The sequence below is a fragment of the Parus major genome, chromosome 1, assembly GCF_001522545.3.
Source record: "Parus major isolate Abel chromosome 1, Parus_major1.1, whole genome shotgun sequence".
NCBI lineage: Eukaryota > Metazoa > Chordata > Aves > Passeriformes > Paridae > Parus > Parus major.
The window spans coordinates 87,092,412-87,106,849 of record NC_031768.1 but is presented as its reverse complement, the minus strand read 5'-3'; the positions used below and the strand labels follow the sequence as shown (position 1 = coordinate 87,106,849).

Here is a 14,438-nt window from a genome sequence, read left to right as displayed (position 1 = left end):
GACCCAGGGCCGCTCCCTGCAGATGTACGGATGAGGGCTCACTCGGCTCCTTCGGCCCGGCCACTCAAGGCTCTTCCATTAAAAACAAACCAACAACCACACCCCCGCAAGCCATCAAACCGCCCCCCCGAACTTAAACAAACTCGTCTTTGTTTTGCAATAGGGGAGCCGAGGCGAACTGATCGCGTTTTTTTTTGACCACGGGAAAGCGATGGGTCCAAGAGCAGAGCCAAGTCGTTCCTGACGCTCGTCCTCGCTCATGGGACCAGAGAAGCTTCTTCGGATGTTTGGTCTCCACAAAAACCCCCAACCCTCTGAATAAATTAGACCCATGACTTTGAAGTTCGGAGGATCAGTGTGAGAAAGACTGAATATTTAGGAGGAAAAGATCCTCTGTTGTTTTTTCAAATGCACAGTTTCAGAGCGCATCAGAGTTCATTGAATATCATCTTCCTTAAAAAAAAGAAGAATGTACATCAACATGATGCTGTTGCCAAAAAGGCACACATCAGATCAGTTTGTGTTTAGGAGGATAGCCTGTAGGTCAGATGAAACAAGCTGTCAGAACAGCTCTGTACTGCTGTGACTTCACTCACAGTGCTGAGTGACACAGGGCTGAGTGTCCAGTTTGGGTACCACGCTGCTACAACAGAGACAAATGGGGGAAGTGAATCCACAGAGGGCAATAACTACTTGGACTACACAAGCAGAAGGTTTAAAATAAAATGCAGACTTTAGTCTAGAGAAGAAGGAATTAAGGAGGACATGGCAACTGAGTCCAATTAAGTGCAAAGATATTTTGAAAAGGAAATGAGTACCTTATCTGTGGTGGGAAAGAACAGAACTATCAGCTCACCCAATAGTGCCTGAAGATCAGTAAAAAGACTGGCTTTGACTGACTGGAAACTGGTCAGATACGTAGAAGCTCCAACCATTTTTCACTTGTCTTCACTGGGGTGTTGGCTAGGTGAATATCTTAACTAGCACCAGTTGCAAGTGGGGAAAAAGTCATTTTACATTTCTAAGCACTTAGGGAAAGTCAAGGTTTTCAAACCAATTAGGACTGATGAACTTCATCCTGTGATGGCTGGAGAGATGGAGAATGGTCCACTGGCTGTTATCTTTGAGATATCTAGACGATGGAGTGGTTCAGAAGATTGGAAAAGGCAAAATATATTGGCCATTTGAAAAAAGAAAATCTGATTAATTACTGGCCAGCCAACATTATTTTACTGCCTTCCCCTGTGTTACTAGAACGAATTAATATGATGTAGTCAACTCACATTTTCCAAAAAGAAGAGATCAAGTTAAACCAATCTTTCATGGCAAACTTGTCCTTGTGGTCAAGAAAGTAACAATAGATGCTAAATTTTTGATTTCAGTAGGATTTTTACTGTTTCATCTGACAGTCTAACAAGCACATTCGGAAACATGGGAAGCTGGATCTACTGAAATCACTGTTGGGAGAGTCTGATGCTGATTGGAAAATTCTAAGATTAGTTTTTGATCCTAAGCTGTCTATCTGTAAAGAAATATCAAGGAGTCCTGCAGAAACGTGTTTTCAATGTGCTATTAGTGGGTTTTTTTTTCAGTAATTTATACAGCGGACTAGAAAATTGTGTCTATTAAAATTTGTAGACAACATTAACCTGAGAGAGGTTGCAAAGGATTTGGTAGAGAAAATTTGTATACAAATGGTTTTGATCAATGCGAGAAATAGCCTGAAAGCATAGAAACACCATTTAATAAAAGCATGTGCTAAGTTTTGCCCTTGGAAAGAAATAATGAATTTCACAAAGTTAGGATGGTGGATAGTTAGACAGAGACCTCCGTTTTGTCACTGGTTTCCATCAGTCCCTGGACCTTCAACAGAGTTTGGTACTCAGAACAGGTGAAGGATGCAGAGCACATTCACTTGTGTGCAAACAGGATTCCTTTTTGGTGGTGCTAAGCTGCACGTAGGGCACACCTCATGGACGTCAACCACTAACTGGTGTGCTGTCCAGGTGACCAAGGAAGACATAGTCCAAAGTGAAGCTCCCCAAGCATGTCTGGTGTGGATGTTGTATTTCCAGCCCCAATTCTTGTAACTTTAAAGGCCTGCTCCTGTTGAGCCACACATACTACTTGCTAGCACAGAACTGGCTATAGATGCCACATGCATTTCAAAGCTGTAAGGAGAGCAGGCAGGAGGACTTGCTGTCAAAGAATTGTGTCTAAAACTGCACCAGATTTCTGTCACATTTTGGACAGATGAAGTGAACCTGACAAATCCGGAGAGGCCCCTGCAGAGGAGAATACTCCTTTGAAAAGAAGTAGATGGGATTTGATTCTGAAAACAATTTATTTCTAGCACCCTAGTGTCACGGGAGGTAGCACACATCATGCAACCCCCAATGGTGCTTTTCCCATTCTTTTAGAGGCTACGCACAAATGACCTCCGATTTTCTAGTTGGCTTGTCCTTTGGAACCATGAATGTAGAAGAATCAAAGCTGGGAAGGAGTTGACATTTCTATGGTTTATCTGAAGGTATCACACACTTTTCAGCTAAATGTGTGCATTTCAACCTTTGGCTGTCAGCCGCAACATTTTAGTTATCCCAGAGCAAATAGTAAAGTATCAGTCCATCAGCCAGACAAATGTGTACTGATACAGCATACACTCATCTACGCATATATGGGCGTATGTAACATATACATCGTGTTGAATATATATAAAAATATATATATCAAGATATATTTACGTATACAAATTTATGTATATGTATTTATGTCTATTCACAAATATAACGAGATGTATATAGTGCATACGTGTATATATCTCTTGTATATACATATACACGTACCATACACATCTCGTTGAATATATATATGAATTTATGTACATTTTCACATACAGCGGGATGTGTATAGCACATACCATATACATATACACACCGTTTTACGGCCAGCAGAGGGGCACACCCCTCGGGAGCCGGCTCCGGAGCAGTGCAGCCACCTCGGGGACGGATCCCGGCGGCGACCCGGGAGACCCAGCCCCTTTAAGGCGCTGCGGCTGCGGTCCCTTTAAGGCTGGCCCCGCCCCCCCGCGCCAGCCCAGCGCGCCGCGGCGGCCCCAGGTACGGAGCGGGCGGGGGAGCCCCGCGGCCCCTCCGGGCGGAGCGGGACGGAGAACGGGGGCGGCCGGGCGGGGGCGCGGGGCTCGGGCCGGGGGCCGCGCCTTGGTGTCCCAAGCGGCGGGTGGGTGAGTGGGTGTCCGTCCCCTCCCGGGCCGGGCCTGCGGGGGAGGCGGCGCTGGCGGGCGGCAGCCGGGTCGGGGTCAGGCGGTCGCTCCGCCCGGCGCTCACCCGCTGTCTGGGCCGCCCCGGCGCCAGGTGCAGGCGCGGCGGGGTTCGGCGTCGACCCTCTCTCCCTCCGCGCCCGAGGCCATGGCCATGAGGGAGCTGGTGGAGCCGGAGTGCGGGGGCTCCAACCCCCTGATGAAGCTGGCGGGGCACTTCACCCAGGACAAGGCCCTGAGGCAGGAAGGACTGCAGGGCCCTCTGGCCTGGCCCCCCGGGGCACCCGAAGCCGCAGCCGTGAGTATTGCTCTGCTCGCTGGGCTGGCTCTGCGTCCCGCCGGGGGCTGGGCCGGTCAGCTCGGGCTGGGAGTGAGCAGCGCGGGGGGCTCTCGGTGCAGCTGCTGTCGCGTTGTGGGGTTTTGCGGAAAAAGGCCCAGGGATCACCCGAAGTGGGGTTGTGGGGTGAGGGCATGTTTGTGCTCACTCAGGGGATGTTGGTGGCTGTGGTGAGCTGTGTGCCTTGCTGTCACAGGCCCCACGCCAGATAAGTGGGAGGGTGTTGGACAGGATCCCTCAAAGTGTTTCTGCTCCTTTAGCAGGCAGCTAGGGCAAGAAAGTGTTGACAGCTTGAGCTCAAGGAAGAGGAAGATACAGTCTAATTGGGTCACTCTGTGAGTGTGTGTAGAGAGGGGCATGGGATCAAAAGTTTGACGTGATTGCCCACTATTCCCTGCAGGTATCCAAACCACTGGGAGTAGCCACCGAAGATGAGGTAAGAACAGATTAATTCCTCTCCTTATGGCTTTTGATTAATCTTCTTAAAGTTTTTCTCATCACCACTATTTGTTATTTTACCCCATACCTGATGCTGTCATTTTCTTTGGACAAGCCCTTCTTTCACGCTCCATAGCTCTGCCTGTTCGTCTTCTGTGCAATGTTTGTAATCCATCTCTGTCTTTGGCAGCTGGTTGGAGAGTTTCTGCAAGCTCAGAATGCCCCTTTGCTGTCCCGTGCACCCCAGACCTTTAAGATGGATGACCTGTTGGCTGAGATGCAAGAGATTGAACAGTCAAGCTTCCGACAGGCCCCTCAGCGAGGTGAGGGGAGCTGAAGTAGGTGGAGAGCTGCAAAAGATCTTGATGTTATGGTTAAGCTCCTAGTAGGGTGTTTCCTATCTGTTAAGCTCTTCTGAGATTTTATCTGGAGTATTGTTTCTGGATTTGGGTTTCCCAATACACTGATCTATTGGAACAAGTTCATTAGAGATCGATACAATATTCAGGGACAGGAATCCATGTTGTAAGAAGAAAGGCTGAGGGAACTGGACGTTTTAATCTGGGGAAGAGGAGTCTGAGGGGCAGGGGAGGTGGAGTGTTTTGTTGCTGTCTTCAGCAGCCATGGTCAGGATCTTCACAGCAATAGTCAGGAGAAGGACAAGGGGTAATGGACACAATTTGTGGAAAGGGGAACAGACTAGGTATGTGGAAACATTTCTTCCCTTGGAAGAGGCAGTTGAACTTCCCATCTAGAGAGGCTGGGGAATTGCCAGCCATGGACAAATTCAGAAGTTACCTGGTGAATGCTCTGAACAACCTCATCTCTAACTTTCATGTTAATCTGCTGTGAGAACTAGCGACCTTCAGAGACTCCTTCCAAGTGAAATATTTCTGTGATTTTATTCTAACAATCAGAGGTGATTAGGGCTAGCCTGGAACACGGAAATGATGCCTTTGAGTGCTCCAGTCCTCACTTCTGTTTTCTTTTTCCCCTCATGCAGCTCCAGGTGTGGCAGCCCTGGCATTGTCTGAAAACTGGACCCAGGAATTCTTGGCTGCAGCAGATAATGCTGGTGATGTCTCTTCAGATTACAATGAGGCTGACTGGTCACAGGAGTTCATTGCTGAAGTGACAGGTGAAGTGTTCTTTTTTGGAATTACTGTCAAGATACATGCCTGTGTATAGTGAAGAGCTACTGAATGAGAAATTGGAGTATTGCTTTGGGCCCAGCAGTCAGTGTTTCCTGTAGCAGCTTTAGTGGGGTGGAGGATAGGAAAACTGCTTTGTGATGGTGTTATGGTTAAGTCAAATTATGAACAATGTGGTGTGGAAGTTTTTATTTAGGTGTAAGGGTCTTTTGGTTTTGGCTTAGGTTACTTAGGGAATTTGGGAGAAGCATGCTATTTAAACTGCTTTTATAAAAATTATGATTCAACTGGTGCCAGCTGGAGATGGCCTTGTACTGCTTCTTGCTTACATGTTTTCTAATTCCCTCTTGCTAAATTTGCCTTTGGTACAAAGGTATATACTCTTTAGTGTGCTTTGGCCAAATATTTTATGTCGGCTGTATGAAGGTTAGAGGGATGTTATAGCCTGGAACTGTACAAAGTGAGCGTTTCTTGCCCAAAGGTTAAGCTTTATTTGAAAAGCCATCCTTTGTTGTGTACAGAACTAGGTCTGGAACAGCATCCTGTTACCATCCATGCCCTAATCTGCAAATTATGGAAGATAATCAAGTAGATGCTATTTTCTTCTCCAGGAGTGGCCACTGTAGAAAGCTGAGTAGTTCCACTCCTTTTTTGGGAATATAAATTCCCACATTCCTGGGAATATAAATTAGAAGTTACAAAGGTCTTTGAGAAAGTTCTGATGAAAAGCTAATGCTTGTAGGCTGTGCTTTTGACAGACATTTGTAAGGCATTGCTAATTTTCTTGACCTACATAGTATCCCACTGAGAGCAGATGAATAAGTTGTACTATTAAAGTAGAAAATCTTAAGTTTGTCACCGCAGTGGCATCTGTATTAATTCACTGTCTGAACTAAAGGATTGATTTTTAGATCAGAATAAACAAAGGTATAAGCAGCAAGCATGAACAAAGGTGTGGTGATCCGCCCGTCTTACTTTTCTCCCCATTCTGCCTTTGCAGATCCGCTGTCTGTGTCTCCTGCCAAGTGGGCAGAAGAATACCTAGAGCAGTCAGAGGAGAAACTGTGGCTTGGGGAATCGGAAGATCAGTCTTTGGCAGATAAATGGTGAGTGTGACTTCTCAAGGCTAGCTGTTGCTGCTAGGCACTTGGGTGGGTGAAGTTTGGAAAGGTGATAGAAATCTGCTATGGCCTGGACGCTTTTGAGTAATTTAACTTAAACTGGTGTTCTCAGGCCTGTTTCAGAGAAAGGAGGAAACAATGCTTGCAAGCTGAAGTTATTAAGAGAGTGTAGCTTTTCTGTTCTCTAGTTCCAGGAAGATATGCTGATCATGTAAGCTAACTTAATCTCATTCTTGAGGCAAAACTCCTTAAAGTCACATCAGGGGTGAGTTCAGGAACTTTTTTTCTGCAACAGATGCTTTTTCCTAGACTCTACTAGTTGTAAACTTTCATCATGGGATTATTCCTGTCTGACAAACCACTTCCAGCCTTTCCTTGACATATTTCTAGGTTCAGCTTTCTACATATTATTTTAATGCGTTTTTTTTTGTGGTAGATTAAAGATGGCTCATCTCTCTATAGGTATCTGTTGAGTACAATCAAGTTTTTCAGTTAAAGAAGCAGAACACACAAAAGCAATTTGGGCTTCTAAGATATTTCCTTACAAAAATTTTGGATATTTGGATTCTCATTCCACCTGGCTCTTGCCTTCTCTGATAGCTTTCTGCAAATAATGAGCATTCATGGGTGATTGCCATCAGTTCCAAAGACTTTGCCAAGACTGAGTGTAGTGACAACACCTAGAACTGGTTCTATCCTGCTGTAGGCCAGACAAGACATATTGAGTTGTGTCTTTGCTGTGAGCCCTCAGTCCTCTGCAGAGCTGATGCTTTTCCAAGGCACTGTTTTCCTCTTCAGTGGGCATGACCTACTTTCTTTGTTCCTGGATATATGACCTTGTTTCTGGTAGAGCTAAAACTTGCAATGTCTGATGGCATGTGAGCTTGGCAAGGAATCCACACTGCTCTGCAGAACTGTGCTGACTCTGTAATTGTTTAATTCCGATGCTGTTTTTGTTAGTCACTTGCACAGCTAACGTAGTAGTAATTTTGAATTTTTACAGATGGATAATCTCAAAATCTTATCTGGTACTGAATCACTGAGGAGAAACCCAGATCTTTGAGGAGGAATTGTATCCCTTAATACTCTTCTCTGCTCCATTGTGCAGACTTTTGTTAGTGAAAGAGTTCACTGGTGCCTTGTATCAGACTCTTTCCCTTTTACTGTCTTGAAATACAGGTATGAGGAATACCAACCTGAGGATGACCTTAAGAAAACTGTTACTGATTTCCTCTCCAAAGTGGATGATCCAAAACTGAAGAATACGGAGGTGAGAAATCTGACTGGGGCTGAGATTAATTATTACTGTGAATTAGTAATTACATAATTAGTCGTAATTATATTGCTGTGAGTAAAGGGTGTGGGGAATTGAGGAGGGTGAAGATAGTAAAGGAATAAAGCCTCCTGTTGTCCCATGTTTTAATTTCTCCCCTGATTCCTGGGAGTTGAACCTGACAATTCACTTTAGATATTACCCATCTCCACTCTTTTGAAGTCCGGTCCTTCCCTCCTTTCTGGGCCTTTTGTGCTCGCTTTGCAGAGAGAAGCCCTCTTAGTGAAGGAGGGGGGCATGGGCTGAGGGCTTGTGGGCACAGCATCTGCCCAGCTCCACCCTTGTTTCATTTCTCTGCCGCAGTTCCTAAAGTTTGTCCGCCAGATCGGAGATGGGAGGGTATCGATCGAAGCTAATCAGGTGACCCACAGAGACCAAGATCAGGCAGAGCAATGGGCAGCTGAGTTTATACAGCAGCAGGTAGGAGCCCCAGGCCTGTATGCTCTGAAGGAAGAAAGCATTTTGCCACAGTGCACAGTCTGGGAGCAAAGGAAAATGGCAAGTCCAGCTCTCAGCAGTGCTGAGGGAGACAAGGGAGGGGCTGTTGGGCTCTTAGCAGAGTCTAGCCAGAAGCTGGGAATGTATTTGGACAGTTTAAGTTTTCTCATCTCCCACAGCATCTGTGAGGAAGAGGAGATTCAGATTAATTCGTTTCCACTTTGTAGGCCATCAGTTCTTGCTGATGGGAGAGGACGGGTCATTACAGGCCCTCCTGCTGTTTTGGGATGTGCCCTGAGGTTGCCAAATTCTAAAAAGAAAGGTGTGTTTCTGTTTCCAAACTCCCAGGGGGCATCCGATGCCTGGGTGGATCAATTTACGCGATCTGGGAACATGTCAACTCTTGATACGGAATTTGAGCAGGCAAAGGCTGCTGTGGAGGTAAAGCTGGCTGAGAAGGAGGGCTGGGGTGCCAACTGAGAGCCCATGTTAGGGTTACCTCTCTCCTTTGCATGCTCTGAGGAGGGCTGGAAACATTCAAGAGGAAATTCTCTGGCATGTATGTAGACCTCAGTTTGTGCCTGAAGTATTCCAGTCACACTTTGTTCTCGCTTCAGTCAGATGTGGAGTTCTGGGACAAACTCCAGGCAGAATGTGAGGAGATGGCCAAGAGAGATGCAGAGGCTCACCCATGGCTCTCTGAATATGAAGACCTCAGCTCCTCATCGTATGACAAGGTAGGGGAGAGCAGGGTCTCTCAGCCCTAGCACTGTGGAGACTGACAGTGTGTCAGCCTCGCTCTGAGCTCCACAGACCCTCAATGCTGCTGGGATTCCTTCTCACGCTGATGCTTCCCTGTCACTTACACACTTATCCCAGATCAGCTAGGGGTTAAATACTGTTTTCACTTGTGCTAGTCTGCAAATGCTGTCTGGTTCTTGTCCAGCACCAAATACCAGTGAATACACGGGTTCTTTGCAATGAGTTCAAGTGTTGTGTCTCCATCCCTGCTCCTCTCCCCCATTCCGCTCCAAGCTAACAAGATCCATGCTAAATGTTTTGTCTCTCTAGCAACTTACTCCAGGTCTGGTTTGGAGGATTTTTCCAGAGCAGAGGCTGGAAGAACCACCCTTGTTCTCTGATCTGCTACAAATTAGCAATGAAGATGTGGTGCTGGCTAGTCTGCAGCTTGAGTGTTCCTGATGCAGCAGGGCTGTGCTGTGCTCTTCTCCCTAAGCCTGTCTCCTGGCTTTAGCCTCCGTATGTCTGTCTGTCCTGCTAGGGTTACCAGTTCGAGGAAGACAATCCCATGAGGGATCACCCAGATGCATTTGAAGAGGGGCGGAAGCGCTTGGAGGAAGGTGACCTCCCCAATGCTGTCCTGCTCTTTGAGGCTGCAGTGCAACAGAAGCCAGATCATATGGAGGTGAGTGGCAGCAGAGATGATGGGCTGAGCTGTCAGGGCAGGTGTAGAAGACTCCCTTCAGTGTCAGGATCTGTGCAGGGTGTATGGAAACACCTCATTTTTTTGTGGCTCTGAGTTTGTAGCTCATGTGTGTGAGCCCTCAGGGAGCCTCTGAGGGAGGAGGTTTCCAACTTAAGGTCAGTTACAGGAAGCACAAAGCCGTCTGGCCCAGAGCTGTGAAATCTTTGGAGCACATGAGACTATGCATAGAGCCAAGGCAAGGAGTTCTCATTCTCAAGTTGCTTCTGTGAAAGTCTTTATTGGCATTGTAAGTTTGGAAGAGCTCATGATGGATCACTGCTTTCTGTATCTGTATTAAAATCTAATTCTGAGAAGCTCATTAGACTGGGGTTCTGACTAAGTCTTTCATCTAAGTGCTAGGAAAAGATGTGACCCAAAAGGGTTGGGTGTTTTCACAGACTTAATTGAAGTTGTGGGCCAAAGAAGGATTTTTACACTGAAGACAGAGTTCCAGCTCCTTGTTAAGTGAATACTTTTTTCCATAAATCACCTCAGCTTCTGCAAGATGAATTGAGAAATGGAATAGCCTGTGTGCCTTTTTCTAGGGGTAGAGGACATGGATATTCTCGGGAAGAGTGCAAATATACTCATGTGGTGCCTTTCTGGAGCGCCTGCCTCAAGGATCCAGGGCTGCTGAATTTTCAGCATGTCTTGTTCAAGCCCTGCTAATTATATATGACTGGACATACATAATTTGATTACCCTGAGAATTAAATGAGAGTGACATTTTGGAACAGATGTTCTTGGCTTCTGGGAATAGCCATCTAACTTTCTAGGGTACTGGTAATAGGTGAAAAGTAAGCAGAAGGTTCGAAGACCTGCTTTAACTTTAAACTGGTCAAAAAGTGTTAATGCCCTTCTAGAACTGATGCTTTTTTCTCATAGGCAATGTGAACTGCAGGCTGAGCATGATGGAGAGGTAGTTGAAACCATAGGGGAAGAAAGCTTGGGCCATTTCTGGCTAGCTGTATTGGAAACATTCTGAATTCTTCAGGGAAGAAATCTTGGGCCAGTTCTGGCTAGCTGTATTAAAAACATTGTGAATTCTTCTACTGTGACTGCAAAAAGTAGAGAAGAAGTCAAGACTTCGCAAATGGTACAGTGATCAAATAGACATGAACAATTGCTCTGAAGGAAATGTCATGTTTGCTTTGGTCCAAGTCACAACTCTTACCTTGAATCTCATCAGCTCTTCTGCTGGCAGAACACTGCAGTTATCACTGGTCAGCTCTGCTTGAATTGTAGCTAGCTATGTATTGTGAGGCATGAGAGATTCAAGGGAGTAGATTGCCTTCTGCAGGGTTTCTGTGTCTTTGCTAATGAGACAATTTCCTTCCTTGGGGCAGCGGATACCTCATTTTGTGACTTACATTCAAAAAGCAGGTACATCATGCTGACAATCCCATCATCTAGCCCATTTTAGAGCCAGGGGTGTGGCTATCAAGATAAAGTGAACAGATACTTTGGATTTAGTGCCCAGTTAAGTATTCCTTATATCAGCTGCTTGGAGGTGGGAGTCGTTTTCATGTACTGGTGTCATGATGATTGAAAATTCAGTAAAATTAACAGTGCTTCTACTTTCAGGTCTGAAAGTCAACTCTCCAAGGTTACTACTTGCTAGTGGACCACTGCACAAGTACATACAGCTGCCTGCCTCGGGGGTCTCCTTATTGTTAGCACTGCTGCTATGCCATTTTGTTCTTGGGAAATAGGAGATCTGCATTTTCCTCCTTCCTCTGCATTTTGACTACAGTTAGAAGTTAAAAGTGGAGATTCTGTGATTTAAAAGTGTAAAACTACCAGCAGTTGCTTTATGATAGATTTCCAGGTAGACATTCACTTCTGTTCACTATAACAATGCCAGTTTTATTGTCTTTGAGGACCTATGTGCCATGACATCTGTTTATCTTTTGAGAGGAACTTACACCTGTGGCTAATGTGTAATACTTTGGTCTATTTGATCGCACCCTGAAACTGTGCAGGCTAATATACTGGATTTAATCTCTGTGTTTGTGGCTTATTGGCTGTTTTTTCCCCTCTGTAAGTCTGACTTTGTACATCTGTCTTCTCCAGGCCTGGCAATATCTGGGAACCACCCAAGCAGAGAATGAACAGGAGCTTTTGGCGATCAGCGCCCTCAGACAGTGAGTGTTGCAGCAGAGCTGCTGAGCATGGTTCCTTGTTGGGTGTGTAGTGCCACAAGGCCCATATGGCTGTCACGGGGTGCTGTGTCTTGATTGTGTTACCCCCTCTGTCTGTGTGTTTCCTGCACTGATTTAATGCTGCATTCACTTCTCTTTCTGTGCCCTGCAGGTGCCTGGAGCTGCAGCCTGGGAACCTCACAGCACTTATGGCTTTAGCAGTCAGCTTCACCAATGAGTCCCTGCAGAAGCAGGCGTGTGAGACCCTGCGGGACTGGCTGCGACATAAACCAGACTATGCCCACCTGTTGAACAAGGAACCAGAGGAGAGTGTCTCGGGGACAAACCTGGGGCCTTCCAAGCGTGTCCTAACTTCCCTGCTCTCTGAGTGAGTTATGGTTACAAATTCCAGCCTTCAGCTGAAAGGCTTCTTGCAGGGCTCAGACTGGTGCAGGCAGGAGTAGAGTGAGCAACCCAAGGCCGACTCTCTCCACATTACACCAATATCCTGTTCTGTGCTTTTCAGCTCGCTGTTCATGGAGGTGAAAGAGCTGTTCTTAGCAGCTGTGCGCAGCAACCCCTCAGCTGTGGATCCTGATGTCCAGTGTGGCCTGGGTGTCCTTTTCAACCTCAGTGGCGAGTACGAGAAGGCAGTGGATTGCTTCAGTGCCGCACTCAGTGTGCGCCCCAATGTAAGAAAGGGACAGGCTGGGGGTGCTGGAGGCACTTGGAGGTTTATGGGTGGGGGTTTGGGTGGAGATGCTACATGTATGAGAGGTGCTTGTTTGGAGTGAAGGAGTAAGGCAGATGTATGGGAAAGGGGGGGTTGGCTTGGAGCTTAAAGAGATCCAGTTCATCTCAGCCCTTTCTCTGTGCCCCTTTCTCCAGGACCACCTCCTGTGGAACAAGCTGGGCGCCACCCTGGCCAATGGGAATCGGAGTGAAGAAGCTGTGGCCGCGTATCGCCGGGCCCTGGAGCTCCAGCCAGGATACATCCGCTCTCGCTACAACCTGGGCATCAGCTGCATCAACTTAGGCGCCCACCGGTGAGCACAGGATGGGCAGCTCTGCTGGGACCTGCAAGTTTGTGTGTGTTTGTGGGAGACACTGACATGGCTTACGGGGGCAGGGCCTCACTGCCTGCAGCCTTCTCTTGGCATAGGGGAGCAGAGCGAGGGTGTGGACTCTGCCCAGAGATCCAAGTGTCATGCAGTTGCAGGTGGAGTAGAGGCCATCTGGACTCCTGATACTTCTAGAGGGAAAAGGGGGACCTCTGGTTCTGTGTAGGATCTAGTGAAGAGGAGGAAATTGTTTTGGAGGGGAAATACTTTAGAAGCAAATGGGGAAGGGAGCGTGAGATGTACCATCTTTTTCACTAAGCACGTGCGTGTTCTCCTGTTGACAGTGAGGCTGTGGAGCACTTCCTGGAGGCTTTGCACATGCAGCAGAAGAGCCGAGGTCCACGGGGCCAGCAAGGAGCTATGTCTGACAACATCTGGAGCACCCTGCGCATGGCCCTCTCCATGCTGGGCCAGAGTGACCTGTATGGGGCAGCTGATGCCCGTGACCTGCCCACACTGCTGCAGGCCTTTGGCCTCCAGCAGTGACTCTGGGATAGGCTTCCCTGCGAGTGCAGCGGTTGCCTAGCCCAGCAGTGAATGCCCTTTCTTAGGGAGAAAATATTTACAAGGGTTCACACACATCTTTGCCCTGGTAGGGCAGATCATTGGCAACTGTTAATTTTTAAGTACCCTCCCTTGGTGAAGTGTGCAACTTCCCCAACCTGTCTGTTGCGGCCTGAGCATTTCTGAACGGTTCACCTTATCACCTCCATGATGACTGACACTGCTGGTTCACAGATGATCAAAGTGGGGAAGACAGCAGCATCCTGCCCTCTTGCCAGACTGCATTTGCAGTGGTGCCCAGCTTGGCTGTGAGACCTTAGTTATGAGAGCCGTTCCACAGACTGCCTGCAAGGGTGTGTCTTGAGTTCAGGCTGCTCTGGAGGGGTGGGATTGCTGTTTCACCCAAAAGGGTGAAAATCTGTGGGGTTTGAGCATGATTCCCCATGTATGTGCTTGCATGTGTGTCTATGTGGGTTGCTAGGGAAAACTGGGGCAGTAGTCCCCTTTTCTGGCCACTGGTAACTTCATGGTACAGCCAGATGCTGCTTTCTCACTGTCTCTTCATGAACCTTTTAGGACAAGAGTATTGTACTGATGCTGGGGACATGGCTGGAGGCCCTTACCCTCTTCAGGGTAAGGGGAGATCCCAGAGTTCAGGCTTGAGAGAAGGTGATAGGAATAAAAGTCTAAAATGTAACCTCTCCCAAAAGATGGTGGGGAAAGGGGTCAAGTCTTAATTTTCTCTTGCTCATGTATCATTGGTTTCCTTTGTGCAAAAGTCCCCATCTTGTGTGTAACTGAATCTTGTTAATTATAAATATCTGTATATGATTCTATTGGGGAAAATGTTTTTTAATTGTAAAATATTTTGTATAATAAAGGTATAAGCCCACTGCTTTTCAAAGGATAGATTAGATTCTCTGTTCCTGTCTCCCCTTTTGACACGGATTTTGCTTTATTGAAAGCTTGCATGCAGATGAAGCTTAAAGGACCTCATTTTGCTGTAGCCCCAGGCTTCAATTTGGTGAGCCAGCAGAAGAGCCTGCCTATGCCAAAAGCTCTCTTTTTTTCTTGCTCAGGTTTAGAGG

The 14,438-nt window shown here is 46.9% G+C and overlaps 1 protein-coding gene across 4 annotated transcripts; it reads left to right on the top strand.

The window, feature by feature from the left end:
* The first annotated feature begins 3,292 nt into the window (after nucleotides 1-3,292).
* PEX5 (peroxisomal biogenesis factor 5) lies at nucleotides 3,293-14,259 on the top strand. Of its 4 annotated transcripts, XM_033516936.1 has the most exons (15): nucleotides 3,293-3,578; nucleotides 4,018-4,053; nucleotides 4,246-4,378; nucleotides 5,059-5,193; nucleotides 6,207-6,312; nucleotides 7,507-7,597; nucleotides 7,964-8,080; nucleotides 8,447-8,539; nucleotides 8,716-8,835; nucleotides 9,381-9,524; nucleotides 11,658-11,728; nucleotides 11,898-12,113; nucleotides 12,252-12,417; nucleotides 12,614-12,771; nucleotides 13,131-14,259. In XM_033516936.1, the coding sequence occupies exons 1-15, from the start codon at nucleotides 3,429-3,431 to the stop codon at nucleotides 13,330-13,332; spliced, it is 1,938 nt and encodes a 645-aa protein (XP_033372827.1). In that variant the 5' UTR covers nucleotides 3,293-3,428; the 3' UTR covers nucleotides 13,333-14,259. The 4 variants fall into 4 exon arrangements, with proteins under 4 accessions (XP_033372827.1, XP_015490926.1, XP_015490944.1 ...); XM_015635440.2 differs by lacking the exon at nucleotides 8,447-8,539; XM_015635448.2 differs by lacking the exon at nucleotides 7,964-8,080 and having other exon boundaries at nucleotides 3,294-3,578.
* Nucleotides 14,260-14,438: the final 179 nt, after the last annotated feature.